The 15,248-nt window shown below is 37.1% G+C and overlaps 2 protein-coding genes across 4 annotated transcripts; both read right to left on the bottom strand.

The window, feature by feature from the left end:
• Positions 1 to 38: 38 nt before the first annotated feature.
• pycr3 (pyrroline-5-carboxylate reductase 3) lies at positions 39 to 5,696 on the bottom strand. Its single transcript, XM_036582269.1, has 7 exons — positions 5,526 to 5,696; positions 5,294 to 5,384; positions 2,757 to 2,821; positions 1,596 to 1,775; positions 1,293 to 1,505; positions 876 to 968; positions 39 to 782 (listed from the first exon to the last, which is right to left on the bottom strand). Exons 2-7 carry the CDS (start codon positions 5,376 to 5,378, stop codon positions 600 to 602), a joined length of 819 nt encoding a protein of 272 aa, XP_036438162.1. The 5' UTR covers positions 5,379 to 5,384; positions 5,526 to 5,696; the 3' UTR covers positions 39 to 599.
• Positions 5,697 to 6,870: 1,174 nt separating this feature from the next.
• On the bottom strand, positions 6,871 to 15,227 carry LOC118815864 (GDP-L-fucose synthase-like). 3 transcript variants are annotated; one of them, XM_036582264.1, is made up of 11 exons: positions 15,078 to 15,227; positions 14,439 to 14,627; positions 13,334 to 13,482; positions 12,822 to 12,936; positions 12,604 to 12,732; positions 11,314 to 11,387; positions 10,388 to 10,521; positions 8,655 to 8,786; positions 8,400 to 8,479; positions 7,955 to 8,054; positions 6,871 to 7,603 (listed from the first exon to the last, which is right to left on the bottom strand). In XM_036582264.1, exons 3-11 carry the CDS (start codon positions 13,480 to 13,482, stop codon positions 7,548 to 7,550), a joined length of 969 nt encoding a protein of 322 aa, XP_036438157.1. In that variant the 5' UTR covers positions 14,439 to 14,627; positions 15,078 to 15,227; the 3' UTR covers positions 6,871 to 7,547. The 3 variants fall into 3 exon arrangements, with proteins under 3 accessions (XP_036438157.1, XP_036438158.1, XP_036438156.1); XM_036582265.1 differs by having other exon boundaries at positions 14,439 to 14,539; XM_036582263.1 differs by lacking the exon at positions 14,439 to 14,627 and having other exon boundaries at positions 15,078 to 15,226.
• Positions 15,228 to 15,248: the final 21 nt, after the last annotated feature.

Raw genomic sequence — 15,248 nt, 5'->3', positions numbered from 1 at the left:
GGCATCAAAAGAACAAACGTACTGATGAGTCCCACTGATTTAGCTTCAACATTTAATTACATTCAACCATCCTGTGCACATTATTAATGACACTTCCATCCCAGACTACACAGAAGGAATTCTATGCTGCTCTGTAACATACAAAGGCTCTCAGAATCACCAGCACTGCTGTGAAGGTTCCCCTTCTCTGTACTGTACCATCTGATTTGCTTTCTTTTCACCCTCGAGGCACTTTCACATAGGAATGCTTACTTGCCTTTTTCAAACAGAAGGAAACCAGATGTTTTGTGAATGCTTGCTGAAACAAGATCTCAGCAAGCAAAATGGTGGATTACAGTTAATATGACAACAGCGTAAGATAAACGCATGAAAACAAAGCAACCTTTGGAAGCAAGCCTTTTAATCAGAAATGGTTCTTTGTAAATTTACATGCACCAACATAGTTACACAAGGGACTGCTTTACGTGAACATTTTTATAGACGATAAATGATGTTCAATAAAATTTTTGACATGTCCCTCACACTATTCCCTTCCTTGTAACTAAAGTTTCTTCTTCCATCCTTCCCTTCCTTTTCTCTCGTCTCGTCTCGCTCCTCCTCTACTTACGTCCCAATTCTCTTGCTCTTTCCGTGGCTGCCTCCACAGCTCCCATTGTGGCTGCCCTGAGTCCTCCCTTTTCCAGGGCGTGAAGTCCATATATCGTAGTTCCTCCTGGAGTACACACCTCTGCCCTCAGCTGAGCTGGGTGCTTCCCTCCATCTCGTAACAACTGACCTGCACCCTGCCAACATAATTCAGTGTTTAATTAGTAACAAAATAATCCACTAGATTTACATGGTACTGATGACACATAAACTCAAGTGTATATACTTACTAGTATAGTCTGGGCTGCAATACGCTGAGCCAGTTCACTGGGCATTCCCATTTTAACAGCTCCTTCTGCCAGGGCCTCAGCAAACACGTACACCTTCCAGACAGAAGGGGATATTAAAATTGCAACAGGAACTGTCTAGCTCATTAAGCATATAAAATCTCTCTTACACAAGAGTGTAATGATTGAAAATATTTCAGTTAAATTTGGCTTTTGAGTTTAGTTTAATGATGTAGTTAGCTTTCAAATAATTGTATTCAGAACAGCAGCAAAAGAAAAGAGATGGTACAGTGCAAAGTGGAAGACACGCTTGTGTTAGTTTTTCTTTTAAGGCCTGTTCGTATGGCTGCCTAGCTTCTTGAAGGATAGCATCATGACAGTATTGACAGCACCTTTCCAACAGTTATGTAGCCTACTCACAAAAGCCACGCCACTGCCACTCAGGCCCGTGTGGACATCGATCCAGGTCTCAGGCCCCACTTCCACCAATCCACAAGGAGAGAGGAGGCTCTTCAGTAGAGACCCCACCTCCTGACCAGCCCCTTTTCCACAAGCCAGCAGAAGGGCTCCTTCCTGGAGCATGCAGGGAAGGTTTGGCATCAAACGCATCACACAGGAGCCAACCGGCAACAACTACAAAGAGAAAAAGGAGGTGAAGTGAAGTTATAGTACAACTGGGGGACAGTTCAATAAAAACTGCCTACAAATCTCAAAATTTCACACCTCCTCCAGTGTTGCCAGGGTGATGCCAGCTGCCATAGAGATGATGATGTGTTGTGGGGTGACATGTTCTGAAATGCCATTTAGGACTGTGGGGATGAGGTGTGGTTTGACTGCCAGGAAAACCAAACGTGAGTGATCAACCACTTCCTTGTTTGAGTGTGTGACTGCAACTCCCATAACCTATTGGCACAGTGACATGATCAGCAATGACAGCTGCTAGAATATTGAAAGGACAAAGAACAGAAGAGCTATTCAAAGGCCCATGTGGCATCCTTACAATTGCTTATAACTAATTTTTACACTGTTGGAGTGCTGAGCAGTATTGATAAAATTGTGAAAGTCATGATGTCTTCTAAATATAGCATGCTTTATTTAAATTTGCATTAATACAGTAATGAACTGAAAGCAGATTTCCAGAAAGGAATTTTGCTGTTTATTTAGTTTTTATCCAATCTGAAGCTAGCTGCAAATGACAGGTCTTCCAGTTAACTAGGTTTTTCTATCTATCAATAACACTAAAACTAAAAACCTTCTGTTATACTGTTGTTTGATGCAAATGCTGGTATACCAGTGTAGACAATATATATTAGCCAGCACTAGGGATGGGAGATATGGCAAAAATATAGCAAGACAATACTTAGACTAAACTAAGATGTTTTCAGAATACACAATATGTATCACAATACTGTATTTTTCTTAGGTTTTATAAGTTAGAACAGACAAGAAAGAAACCAGTAAAGCAAAATTTTAAAAATATTATAAAAACTAAAAAGTTATTTTTATTAAAAGTTTCATACTAAATCTAATTAAACAGGACTATTATTCTGTTTATTTAATGAAGCTCTGATGACATCTATGACATGATAGTGATGTAGTCATACTGCCCAACTGTATCCACCATATTATCATAAATCAATTCCACACATTTGTTCAAACCAGAAGGATTGCAGGCTGTACTGAAACAACAAATATTTTCTAGACAATACCCCAAACCCTGAATAAGTAAATCATAGTTCCAAATAGTTTCTTTAAAGCATTTTAGAATATGTTTTGCATGCTGAGGAGATCATGCTGTGTAAATCAGTAGAAATAAAACATACAGGATACATATGTTAGTGCTTGTGTGCATCTCTGTAGTCAGTAGACAGACATGTGATATACCTCAAACCGGGGAAAGTTGTTTTTGGATGGAGCGCTTATGATCACATTGGATGAGGGAACATCACCTAACAATGCAAAATACAAACATCCAGCATAATTCTTTTGAATTAAATAAACGTAGATTTGACATGTTATTGAACACAAGCTAAGCTCTGAATGGTCTAACTCACTGATTTCATGTTCAGAACTGACGTCATTTAAAAGTGTAGCTAAAAAGCTTACATAACATTAATTATGAGTCTCGAAATATCTAGGCCTATTCTAGCCACCTAGGCACAGTTTACTGAGAAGTCAGATGACTGACAAATATTATGTCTGCTGTCTAAAGCAGGTTTTTGTTATTGATTAATTGAGATCATTGAGTGTGTTGACGTTCAGTAAAAATATGAACACAACAGGGTTACCACTCTCGTGCTATCACTACTACATGGAGTCATAAAAGGCAGGATATGTTATTAGGCATAGCAAGTTGAAAGTTGAAAAGTATCCATTTCATCTCACTCTACACCCCAACAGAGTCGTATATAGAGAGAGTTGCGTCAACTCCGTTCACTCCAATGGACCATTTTTTTTTTTTACAGCAATGGCGGATCGTGGAGCCTCTCAATAGTTCCCGGAAGTTAGCAGCAAATACTAGCAGCGCGGCCGAGTTGCAGCAGAATAGACTGGTTGTGATGCTCTTTTAAAGGGTAAAACAATTAAAGAATCAGTTTGTACATAATAAGCACATCTGAATGAAATTAACATGTATATTAAAGAATGTCAGTGGATTATCCCTGACTAAATTAGTAGATTTAAGGAACATTAACAGATAACAACCGATTAGGCTAGGGTACTGAGTAAAGTTAGGAACCCATAATGTTAACCATAAACAGCCTAGTAATTGTAAAAACCCCGCTCTTAATGTCATTTCACCCACTGTTGTTGAATCTTAGAAAAGGCTTCTAAACATGATTTTTCACGGGGTGGGTGGGAGTTAAATATTAGTTAAATATAACATTGGGGCAGAGCTTGTAGAGTGGAGGTGGAGGAGATAAAATGAGAATATCGTTATCCATTTAGGCGTACGAGTTAACGCAAGTTACACAATAAAAAGAAAGAGCTATTTTCGTGATACGTCACTATTGATGTGTATTTAGAGTGCATATTGGAGACTTTAAAGAGTAAACAAATATAAAACTTATGGATTGAGTGTTTGCAGGCTTTGTGATTCTGTTGACTGTTATCTGTACATTATGTTGCAGTTTAGTTGATTTTGGATTAATGGCAAGAACCACGGGGGGATTCAACTCAGACTAGAGACTCCCTACAATGAGACAGCACCCCCCACCCTGCACCCTGAGTCTCAATTCCATGGGTTTTGCAATTCTTTACCTGTTCCTTATTTTTAATAAATAAAACGTTAAGCTTCCCAGTGGTGTGGCTTTTGTTTGTGAAACGTATGCAGTGTCACGTTGTTGTTGTTGTAATGTTTAGTGATGGTAAGTAATTTAGTAATTGCTCCTGCTGACTTGAGCCAGCAGTTTTTTCTTCTCTGTGTCAGTGGAGGAAATCAAACATTTTCATTCCTTTCTCCGAGCGATTGAAGCATCTCCATGCAGCAGAGCAAACCATGTTGGGGACTATATGCAAGAACAACATGGAGAAAAGGGCACAGACAAACTGCCTGCCAGGCTATTCATGTTTGAGTTTGTTATAGCTTTATTTAATGAATCCGTTGCAGTAAATACGTGCATAGTAAAAAGACAAGATACATAAAATATGTTTATATGTGTACAAACAAATATAAATAGATGATGTGATGTATTTTAATGTACGCTTTTTAATACAGATTTTTTCATATGCAAGCCAAACAAATTTCTTTGGCTCCTTCTCCTTCTGTCCTTTCGAAAAGTCATAGAGTTTACAGTAGTCATCAAGACATTAAAAGTACTTAGGCCTTGGAATTACTGAAACAACCATTAATTAAAGATGTATTTATGTTAATTATATTTATGTTGAAAATTAATCTGATCTCAATTTTGAAACATTCCTTCTCTTCCCCTCCCTCTAAGTATATCAACATGAGGATATGACTGATCTTAACTACTATACAAGTTTAAGAACATAATATATAAAACTGAAAAGTCAAAGCAATGAAACAATGAAAACACACTCTGAAACGATGTTCACATTAACCCAACATGTCAACAAGCCAGGTAACGATAGCTGTTTAATCCTCAAATAGTAGCGAGTTTGACTTTAAAATATAGTTATCATTGTTGTAACTACACACACACGTTGGTTTTCTATATAAATATTGTAAATCGGTGCATTTATTGACTTTAAAGTACCAAAAGACGCAGTTCTGTCGCTCTGTGTTTATGGGTTTAAATTGCCCGCAAAGAACTTCTTGGAACTATCTGAAGTCTACGTGAATCACGTGACCATCAAGCATTTTGAACTTACGTTGACGCTACTCTCTCTACATGGCTCTGCACCCCAACAGCCCACTGATTAACGTCACGCTTAGGTTAAAGTTCAAAACATACGGTTACCTGATTTAAGGATGCCCCGTGCTATTCCGAAAGCCATATTACCCGCACCAATGAAGCCAATCTTCAACTGAGACAATTCATCCATGATACCCTGAAGGCAAAAGCTAGTTTTAACACTCGAGCTAAAAAAAATAATATAAAAAAGCCACCATCCACATCCATAAATTAAACAAATATGTAGCCATTGGACTACTCGTTTTCTATATACCAGTTATAATATTAGTATACTTACAATAAACGGCTTTTAGGAATTGTTTGCTTATTGTGTTCTTTATTTGTGTACACTAAACAGATGTATGTCAGTAGTGTACAGTAAAATCCGCGCTGAAATCGTTGCCATGCACCAAATCGAAGAACCCAGCAATCAACACCAAACCGGATCTGGCAACACGCTGTTTTTTTCTTCGTCCAATCCGAACACAGAGACACTGCCACCCGCTGGCAAGGAGCAAAATTAGCGTGCTGTGCCTACGGCGTATAAACGCAGTGACACTAAAAAGAGGCTAAAAATGCTGTTTTTCCTTTTTTAGGTTTCTCAGACCTATTCTGCTTTTGGATAATCCTCTCCAATACACATTCTGAACTGACTAGAATTTATAACTTTGTTCATGGTATGTTTAACATAAAAACACAAATACCAATTTTTCAATTAATTTAACAAATATTTGAGTTGCCAGTTGCCACTCTCTATCAGATTTTTCATGTGTATAAAAATAATTATCATAATAGTCAAATAAAAAGATTTTGCAATAAATTTTGACCCGCGTTAAAGTGTGGGCACAATAATCATGTTTATGTCCTTGCCAACAATTTATGTGGTTTTTCTGAGATTTCCAGGCACTCTGGTTTTACTTGTGTGAATATTTTAGACATATAGTGTTATTCATAACCGGTAGACACAATAGTAAAGTTTACTAAAAGTACGGTAAAACTTGATTCTTTTATTTGATCTACATCATTTTCCAATAGTCCTGCAGCCCAACAGCTCTGTTTCTTTTGTGTTCTCCCTGAACATATTTCACATAATTCCCTAATTAGGCCTTCTTGAGCTGATTCAGTTGTCAGACATAGAGAGAAAACACAAAATTCTGAATTAGCTCTCTGACAGAAAGCACAAAACTGAGCATATAACATACAACCATAGGATAACTAAGAGGAATTACTGTGCTGTGCTATTATACACAAGATAACAGCTGTCATGTATAAAGTTACATGTGAACTTTTAAGGCATATACCAGCTACCAAGTTTACTGAAACCTTATGTGAGCTGCCCTAAAACAAAGGCTCAGCTGAGTTAGTGTAACATAAGAATTGCACTAATAATTTTTTTTTAATGTACATTTATTTATTTATTTATTAACATTTATTTCTGTTATAGCTTCAGTAGCTAAGGTTCAGTCCTATATAATCTCTACATTTTTTATTATTATATTATTAAATCAACTTATTTTCCTTTAGGACATGCTAATCATGCACTCATCACTGTTAGAAGTTACAAACTCATTTTAGTGGACTGCATCTGAGAAAAAGATCTTTTATACATTGCAACAAAGAAATTGCAGTCTCATAAAAAAGGCTGACTGGGTGATTGGGTCATCAGTTTATTGGTTCACCCAGCTTAACTTACAGTACTTTGAAACCTGCAAAAGAACAATATATAAACCACAAAAGGAGAAACATATTAAGAGCAGATTTAAGGAAAAATTATGAAATAAGACTAAATGTAACATACACATCATAAAAGATCTACAGTTTCTCCAGTGAAGATAAGGCTCCAGTGCAATCATTCATAAAAAGAACAGACATTTTCCCTACATTAGATACCCCTTACAACCATTTTCACCTTCAAAATAATAATATAAAATTGTATATATATTATTCATATTATTATATATATAATAATAATAATAATAATATTAAAAATAAAACAAAAAAAGCCTACTGTTCTACATTCAACAAAAAAAATCAGTTGATCATCAGGGTTTTGAAATATTTTGTTGTGTCAAACACCAAGTAGAACTACTTGTGACATATAGTGATATACTGGTCAATGTAATGATTCCAACAAATTTATAAAGAATTTGGAACAGTAACATATCTACTTTGTACATTTAAGGCTTTTTCACTATTAAGAATGTCGAGCTGTTGATTCTGTACTTCACTGAAGCATTGCTGGCTCTTGAGCAGTGCAGGAAGTCTAACATTTGTGCTGTAACTCCTATATCGTCTTGCAGTAAGAATGGTGTCATGATCCTCATTTGCGAGCAACATCGTAATTCGCCACAAACCAGTCACACGTCTCCTTGATAGCTGAGGAAAGAAAGAGTGGCAGATCTAAAATCAACACTTATGCTTGAGAGTATGCTTTGTGATATAATGTACCTTTATTTTATTAAATAACATTTTAAAATACCAGCTTTCCTTTACATTGTGTGCATTTAATGATTAATGAAGGAACAGGAAGTGGTCCAAAATTACTTAGAATAAAATTCTGCTACAGTAATATACAAAGTTAAGAACTTTTTTGCTCTTGTAAAGGTATAATTATTGAGATAGTTTTGTTACGATACTGGCAATGTGTATGAATGAAGAACTCATTTACACATGCTCTTATTAGAGCTGTACTTTTGCAGGTGTGTGTGTGTGCGCGCTGATGTTTACCTTTGTGGAATGGGGTAAAGGTGAAGTCAGGACGGTATTTGCGGAGTTTAGCATTGCTGGCTGTTTTCTTAAACTGTCCATCAGACTTACTAGTGTCATACTGAACAAAGAAGGTCAAGGCTAACCTACCTGTTTTTGGGAGAAGTGTTAGAAAATCCACAATGATAAACATTGTAACATGGCTATTCAGATAAAAAACAAAGTAAGCTGGGTAGTGTTCAGTATAAACCTCTATGTCATCTACTGCATTTGTTTTATCAGTTGTTATTTTGAATATGTAAGGCTAAATAATCTGGCTTTACTCTGCCAGTTTCATTCTGAGAAATGCTAAACTAATTTACAAACAACAAACACAATTGTAAAACGTCTCTTCCCCTATATATTGGTGCTAAAGTATGATCTTTGTTTTTAATGTCACTGATCACGTGAATGAGTAAAAGGATACAACCACTTCTCCTCTAAAATTCAAAGCTTTAACAACAGCATCTGCAGCTTCTTTAATGGACACCTCATCCTCCTCTCCAACTAGATGTGTGTGAGAGAGAGAGAGAGAGAGAGAGAGAGAGAGAGAGAGAGAGAGAGAGAGAGAGAGAGAGAGAGAGAGAGAGAGAGAGAGAGAGAGAGAGCGTTTTTGACACTTATGTCGCTTATATTCGGTTTCATTGTTGTTTGATTACGTGTAAATATGCACAATGTGTACCTGACAATATGATGGGATCCACCTCTTTATATTCTCTCAGGACCCACAGAAACAGACGAGCCAAATCCAGTGAGTAGATGAACTGTCTCAGTGGACGACCAGAACCCCATACCTGTAGAGCTGTCCCCTCCTCTGGTGCACACACAGATAAATATTTGGTTAGGTAAGTGTTACCTGATTATTGTTATTTATTGTTCCTGATTATTTCCTATGCCGATGTTACAACATGTGACATGCAGTGTACACAATTTTACTTCCAAGTGAACCTTTAAACCCGTGTTGTCCAGATGTTTTGGCCACTAGAGGGCCGAACCTGTCAATGTTAGTCCTTCAGCTTCGGTGGATGCCAGTAATGGTCCTAGACCAAGGCACTATTTGGAATTCTAGCAGACCATGATTGCAGTGATTTCAGCTTTTTGCAGATAGCTACACAGCCATCACATCAAGTACAATGTGACAAACATTCACAATCATAATCACAATCTGTAATCACATCAGAGCCCATAGTGCAGGGCCATGGCAATTGAGACCCTTAACGTCATTATTGGACCCCTTAAATTGCTACTTATATAAATTAAAACCCATGACTCGTGGGTAGATATAAAAACTTAATAATATAGTTCAACCATTAGCCATTACATGAAAGCACCAGCCTGATTAAGATAGCAATAGTAATGGCGAGTAAACAAGCAAATTACATTTTTTCCATTTATTTTTTCCATTTATTGAATGGACTTTTTCCATTTATTAAAGGTATATGAGGGGCCCGGTATTGGTTCTTTGCACTAAAGCCCTTAAAGTCCTAGTTATGCCACTGCCAATCTTAATGTTTACAAATGACATCTCTACTATCAAACCAGTAATGATAAGTGAAGGCGGTTACTCTAATGCATAATTGCAGTGACTCTTTCAGTGGGTAGGTGTCATCATCTTTCAGTTTAGAGGTCCAAGAGGTCATCACTAAGTGGATATCTTAGTAACAAGAATCTATTTATCTATTTTAAAGTGTTACAGCTAGTCCTTGGGCAATTTTCTCATTGGTACTTTGATACAGACTCACATATTTTCCTCAGGTTATGGTAAGTAGTGACAAAACAGTACTGGCAATTTTAACACAGAACATTGCTTTGTAAAAGTAAAGTTTTTCTAATGAAGTGTAAGGAGGACATTTTAAAACATTTGAAGGTGCCAGTTGACCTTTACATGGTGTGAACATTTCATGATGAATAAATCAACAGTCTAAATTTACTTGCAACATTAATAAACATTAAAGAATGTTTTTGCTTCTCCTATGAAGTTGTCTTTTTGGAGTACTGACTGACATTTCTTTTACAGATACAGACAGGTAACTGGCATTCAACCCAATGTGATTCAGACTGTAATTATAATGTGGATACTTTCGAGTTTAAGTGCATTTTCATGGAATTATTCTTTTATTGTTTGCAGCCGATAGGATGATATTCCTACTTATGTCCTGTGTGAGGGACGAAAGAAAGAAAGAAAGAAAGAGAGAGAGAGAGAGAAACTAAAAAAAAAGAAAGAACGAGACAGAAAAGAGGTGGGAGAGACACAGAGTCAAAGACAGACAGATATACAGACATAAAGACAAAAGAGACAGTGCAAGAGAGAAGTGTGAAAGTGTGAGTGTGAAAGAGGAAGAGCCAGAGAGAGTCAGAGAGAGGGAGAGAGAGAGAGAGATGATGATGATGATGTCTGTGTATGCTGTTTCTTACTCTGTGCAATGTAGGTCTTGTGTATAAGTCCTGGTAGAACATGACCATCCTCTATGTTGAAATTGTCATGGGGACCAAACACATTTGTAGGTATAACAGCTGTGTACCTCCGACCGTACTGTGCAAAATAGGCCCTGTAAAAAACATCAGAATTAATATTGTGTTTAGAAAAACCCACAACAAAACACAACCTTTAAAACACTGATTTATCTGTTTATTCTTCCTTGGTCTATGGTGAAACTTCATTGTCAAGATAAAAGTTTTATTATGTCTGCCTGTGGTCCCCAGCTGACAAATGATGTAGCTAATCAGACAGATTTGTGGAGATGATCTTACTCTAGCTATGTACAAATGTGGAAACTTTCATAGCAGAGGCAATGCTTAAACAGCTGAACAAAAGAATAACAATAAGGCTGTGATTTGGTCACAGGCACGAGCCATAGGCGCTGAGTGAGATTACTTGCGATAGCAGATGCACTTGAAGGATCTGCTGATTTTATGCAAACAGATACTTTTAATGACATACTTCACAGAATGTAAAGGGCAGCCACTGCGTTCAAATGACAGAGAAAAATAAATGACAAAAATAGAGACGTGTTTTTTTTGGATAGCGATGATATATTTTCAATAAATTCACAAAAAGTAGTCCCACCAGCTTAGAGTACAATTACCACTGGTGTTATTTAGCAAGCAGTGTCAAATGATAAGGATACAGGATACAGAAAAAATGTTGTTGTGGGAACTGTTGTATAAATCAGAATTGAGACAATATGCCAGCACATGATGTCCTCCAAGCTTAAAATTAGCCTAATCTCATGATCTTATACAGGTTGAGAAACATGGTCATAAACATTTTATTAACAAAAACACAGCCTTTGCATACACCTGTATCAAGTACATAAACACAAGAACCTCTCATTACTGACCTGTTGTGGACATCAATCATTCTTTTGGCATAGGAATAACCAAAGTTAGAGTCATGAGGAGGACCATTGTGAATCTGAGATAGACAAAACAAACATGAATGAGATGAAGGGCTAGCCAAAAATATTAACTTCATACAAATATACAGTCGTCTGCAAATGTTTGGGCACCCTGGTCAGATTACACGTTTTGTTAATTTTCTAAGTCAAAATAAATACACATCCTCTACAAAGAACACATGTTGGCACATTTTAATGTACAATTACTGTTTATCCGCTGAGACTGACATACTGGACATATTAAAATATAAAATCTGGCCTGTCACATATTACATTTTTTTTTCCTCAAAATGTTGATAAAGTTGCACTAAAAACGAAATGTTTTAAAAGATCAACAAAACATTTAGTTTGACTGGGGGTGTTCAAACTTTTGCATACTTTTGACTGTATGTATGTGCACTTGATTTTCAAGTTATTTAACACTTTTGTGCAGACCAAGCTGCTCAATAAACAACTGCAGCCATCAAAGTAAAAATCAGTTCTTCCAAATCAAATTCAGTTTAATGTAAACACTTATAAAAAGCCAGTGGTGTAACTTTTACCTTTTTGGCCCCAATGTTCCCAAAAGAGATAGTGTAATATGCTTTTTTACTTGCTGTGTCTCAACCAAGTTGGTGCTCTAATGTAGGCTTACGGTTAAACCATATTATTACATTGATGTAGCTACTCATGAGTCATGGATGTAAAATTTGCACCGGGTCCCAGTGCAATTGCCGCACCTGCACTAATGGTAGTTCACCACTGTAACAAGCACATTACTTCAGAGGAACAACAGAAATATTTCTTATATGACATTCATTCACCTGTATGGTTACTGACTGAGGAGGAAAAAATACTAAAAAGCATAAAACAAAAAGCAAGAACTGCAGTTGTCATGGAGCTACAGTTACAGTCTTAATATGTAATATGTCAACCTACAACTTACTAGTATGAGGGTGGAGACAGATATGGAAGGGACTGCTAAACTATTGTGTGCTAGTTTGATGTTCAAGGATATACTATCATTGTGTGCTGTCTCCACTATAAGTGTGTCTTGAATATCCTAGAGGACTCAAGGTGGAGCATCAAGCATCATCAAATTAAAAAAGTTGAATTATCCCCAAACTAACTTCCTTCTTCTGTTTTATAATTTGAACAAAAACAAAATTGCAATACTTGTTTTGAGGATAGTGACACTGGCTTGCAGAAAATACTTCAGAAATGAAGTATGAAAATGTAGCTTAAGATACAAACCATAGTCTCATCAATGGGGTAAGTGATTTTGTCTGGGAAGATGCAGGTGGACAGACAGGAGACGACTTTTACCACATCAAAGTCATGAGCTGCCTGCAGCACGTTGTCATTGATGTACATGTTGTTTCTCTGAAATAAAATACAGTAGACACATTCATATATACAGTCATTATTTAAGACCTGTACAGTAATGTTTTGTGTCTGTATGTGTGCTTTACCCAAAAATCTAAGTTCTGTCTCATGTTTTTGAAGAGGCCGCCCACCATAGCTGCCAGATGAATGACATGTGTTGGATGGTGTTTCTCAAAGAGAGCTCTCGTCTCATGTGCATTCCTAAAACAACAACACAAACATGTTTGCATTGCAACACGTGGACAGAATGGGAATATGCTAATAGACTAGGGCTGTGTAATATAGTTTATTAGTTATCCCACTATTAGCCTTGACAATGCTGATATCGCAAACCGAAAAGTGTAACCAATCGCAGTGCGTTTTTACTGTGCGCTGTGTATTTCAACTGCAATATGTAGCTATTTAATCACAATTCTAATATTCTGTCAATGTCATGCAGGTCAATAATGTATAGTTATAAACACTATGAAGAGATACTTACAAAGAACAGTAAATATAATGCAAAATAAGACACCAAGGAAACACCAGGAACATGTTGAACTGTCATGTGATCACACTCCTTGGAAAAATATGTGTTTTTTGAAAGAGCAGTGCTCACATTAGATTGGCATCTTTTGAGGACAGGAAGATCCATTCCTCTCCTTCTCTTGCTCCTCCTTCTTCCTTTAGCACATGTTGTATCGCTTTGCCCACCAGACCACTCCCTCCGGTCACCATCACACGCATGGTCCCAGTTTTCCCTTCCATCTAATGCAGATAGAAAGAGAAAGAAACACCTGCTTTAACCCCTTAAATGGCCAAAGTTTTACTACATACTTCTATAAACAAGTATAGCTCAGCCAGTTTGCATTGAAGTCCCTTATATTCCCTTATATAAGAGTCTTATACTCTTGTAAGAATTACATCATTCTCTAGTGGAAATGTGATGTCATACAACATTTAGGTAGAGAAAGATTTGATAGAAATGAAAAACAGTGTGATTTTGACAAATTATACAAAGAAAACTTAGCCGTTAGCCAATTTCAATATAAAATAATTAATTGAAACATTCAACAGCAACTATTTACATGAATACATGTTGCAAATTATCCTTAGGGTTTCTTGGATGTTCAGTACAAATTTCTACCCAATGCAGCACAAAATAAGTGACTGGTTAGGCTCAGAGTGCACACAATCGCAAAAAAAGGGCCAAAATTAAAAAAAACTCATAACATAAAATGTAATTGGAGTAGAGCTATAAGATTTTGGAAGGTCCATTGAATTTCATAGATGTTTTCACATGATTTTTTTTTTCAAGAAAATCCATAACTTGAACTGGGAGGGCTAGGTGGATTGCTATGGAATGACTGACCCTTCAGTGTTTTGCAAAACAACCAGTACTGAAAATTCCAATGTCTTTACATGGTATATCTGCATGTTTGGTTGATTTGGTGCTTTTGATAGCCAAGACCGTTCACAAGCAATAAAGTATGTGCGCTAAATCCTTAGGCACCTAAGCACAAGAACAAATAAAAACAAAACAAAAGACCTAGGAAGATACTGGGGAATGAGGCCCACTGTTCTTTGTTTACACCATTTATCTTGGTAATAAGTGTGTTTATGCTTAGAAATACACCATAACGTATTAGAATAGATGTAAACGAACATGAATACAGTAGGACTGACAGTGTCAAACAGAACTCGAATCATTGAATGTGCTTTACCTTCCCTGCTTTTCAGACAGGACCTTCAGATGTCTTGGAATGCACCCAAACTGGTCCCCAAATTACAAAAGACGTGCCACGTCACACCTGTACGCTCCCACCTGTCGTTACCGGACTTCGTTGACGTCACAGTATATTCAGGTAGAGAAGCATTCGATACAGCGCCTACTCACCCACACTCACACAGAGCTGCATTCATAGAGCTCATCTGCTCATGTATACTAAGGCACTAAGGTTAACAGTATTCTGAATTGTAACAAACAGGTAATCGCTATGTATATCTATGCAAATAAAGAGTCGAGTAAACTAGCTCGTCCACAGTGCCGTGCTCTCATTAAATATGAGCATACCACCAAAGTTTGTTAGAAGCCCGGCCACACTGCGTAGGTAAATTATTAGATCGGAATAAGAAAATAACCACGTTATTCATACACTTAGTAACGAATTGTTGCCAGCCAGCTAGCTAGCTAACTTGCTAACTACTAAACCCCAGGAGCTGTGCAGGCTGGTCAAACTGAGATTGTGGACGTTGTCGTACTATTCCTAGGTCTAACCTAAACAAAAACTAATTTCTTCCATTAGGTGAGGACCAAATAATTTCTATGTCACATATAACAGAAAAATGTATGTCTAACTTACCGGTAAGTTCCAGGCGGACAGCTGAGTCAAGATGCACACTTGCCTACTACTGAGCTCTCTGCTGGGGTTGCCAGATATATCTTAACAAATTCCGCCTATAAGCCTATAAGACTAGTGGGTGACGCTAAGGCATGCCGCTTTCCCAGTGCCTCGTGGATGGTGACAATGTGT

This window comes from Colossoma macropomum, unplaced genomic scaffold, assembly GCF_904425465.1.
Source record: "Colossoma macropomum unplaced genomic scaffold, Colossoma_macropomum, whole genome shotgun sequence".
Taxonomy (NCBI): domain Eukaryota; kingdom Metazoa; phylum Chordata; class Actinopteri; order Characiformes; family Serrasalmidae; genus Colossoma; species Colossoma macropomum.
Note: the sequence above shows the minus strand (reverse complement) of the source record. Positions and strands in the feature narration are given on the sequence as shown.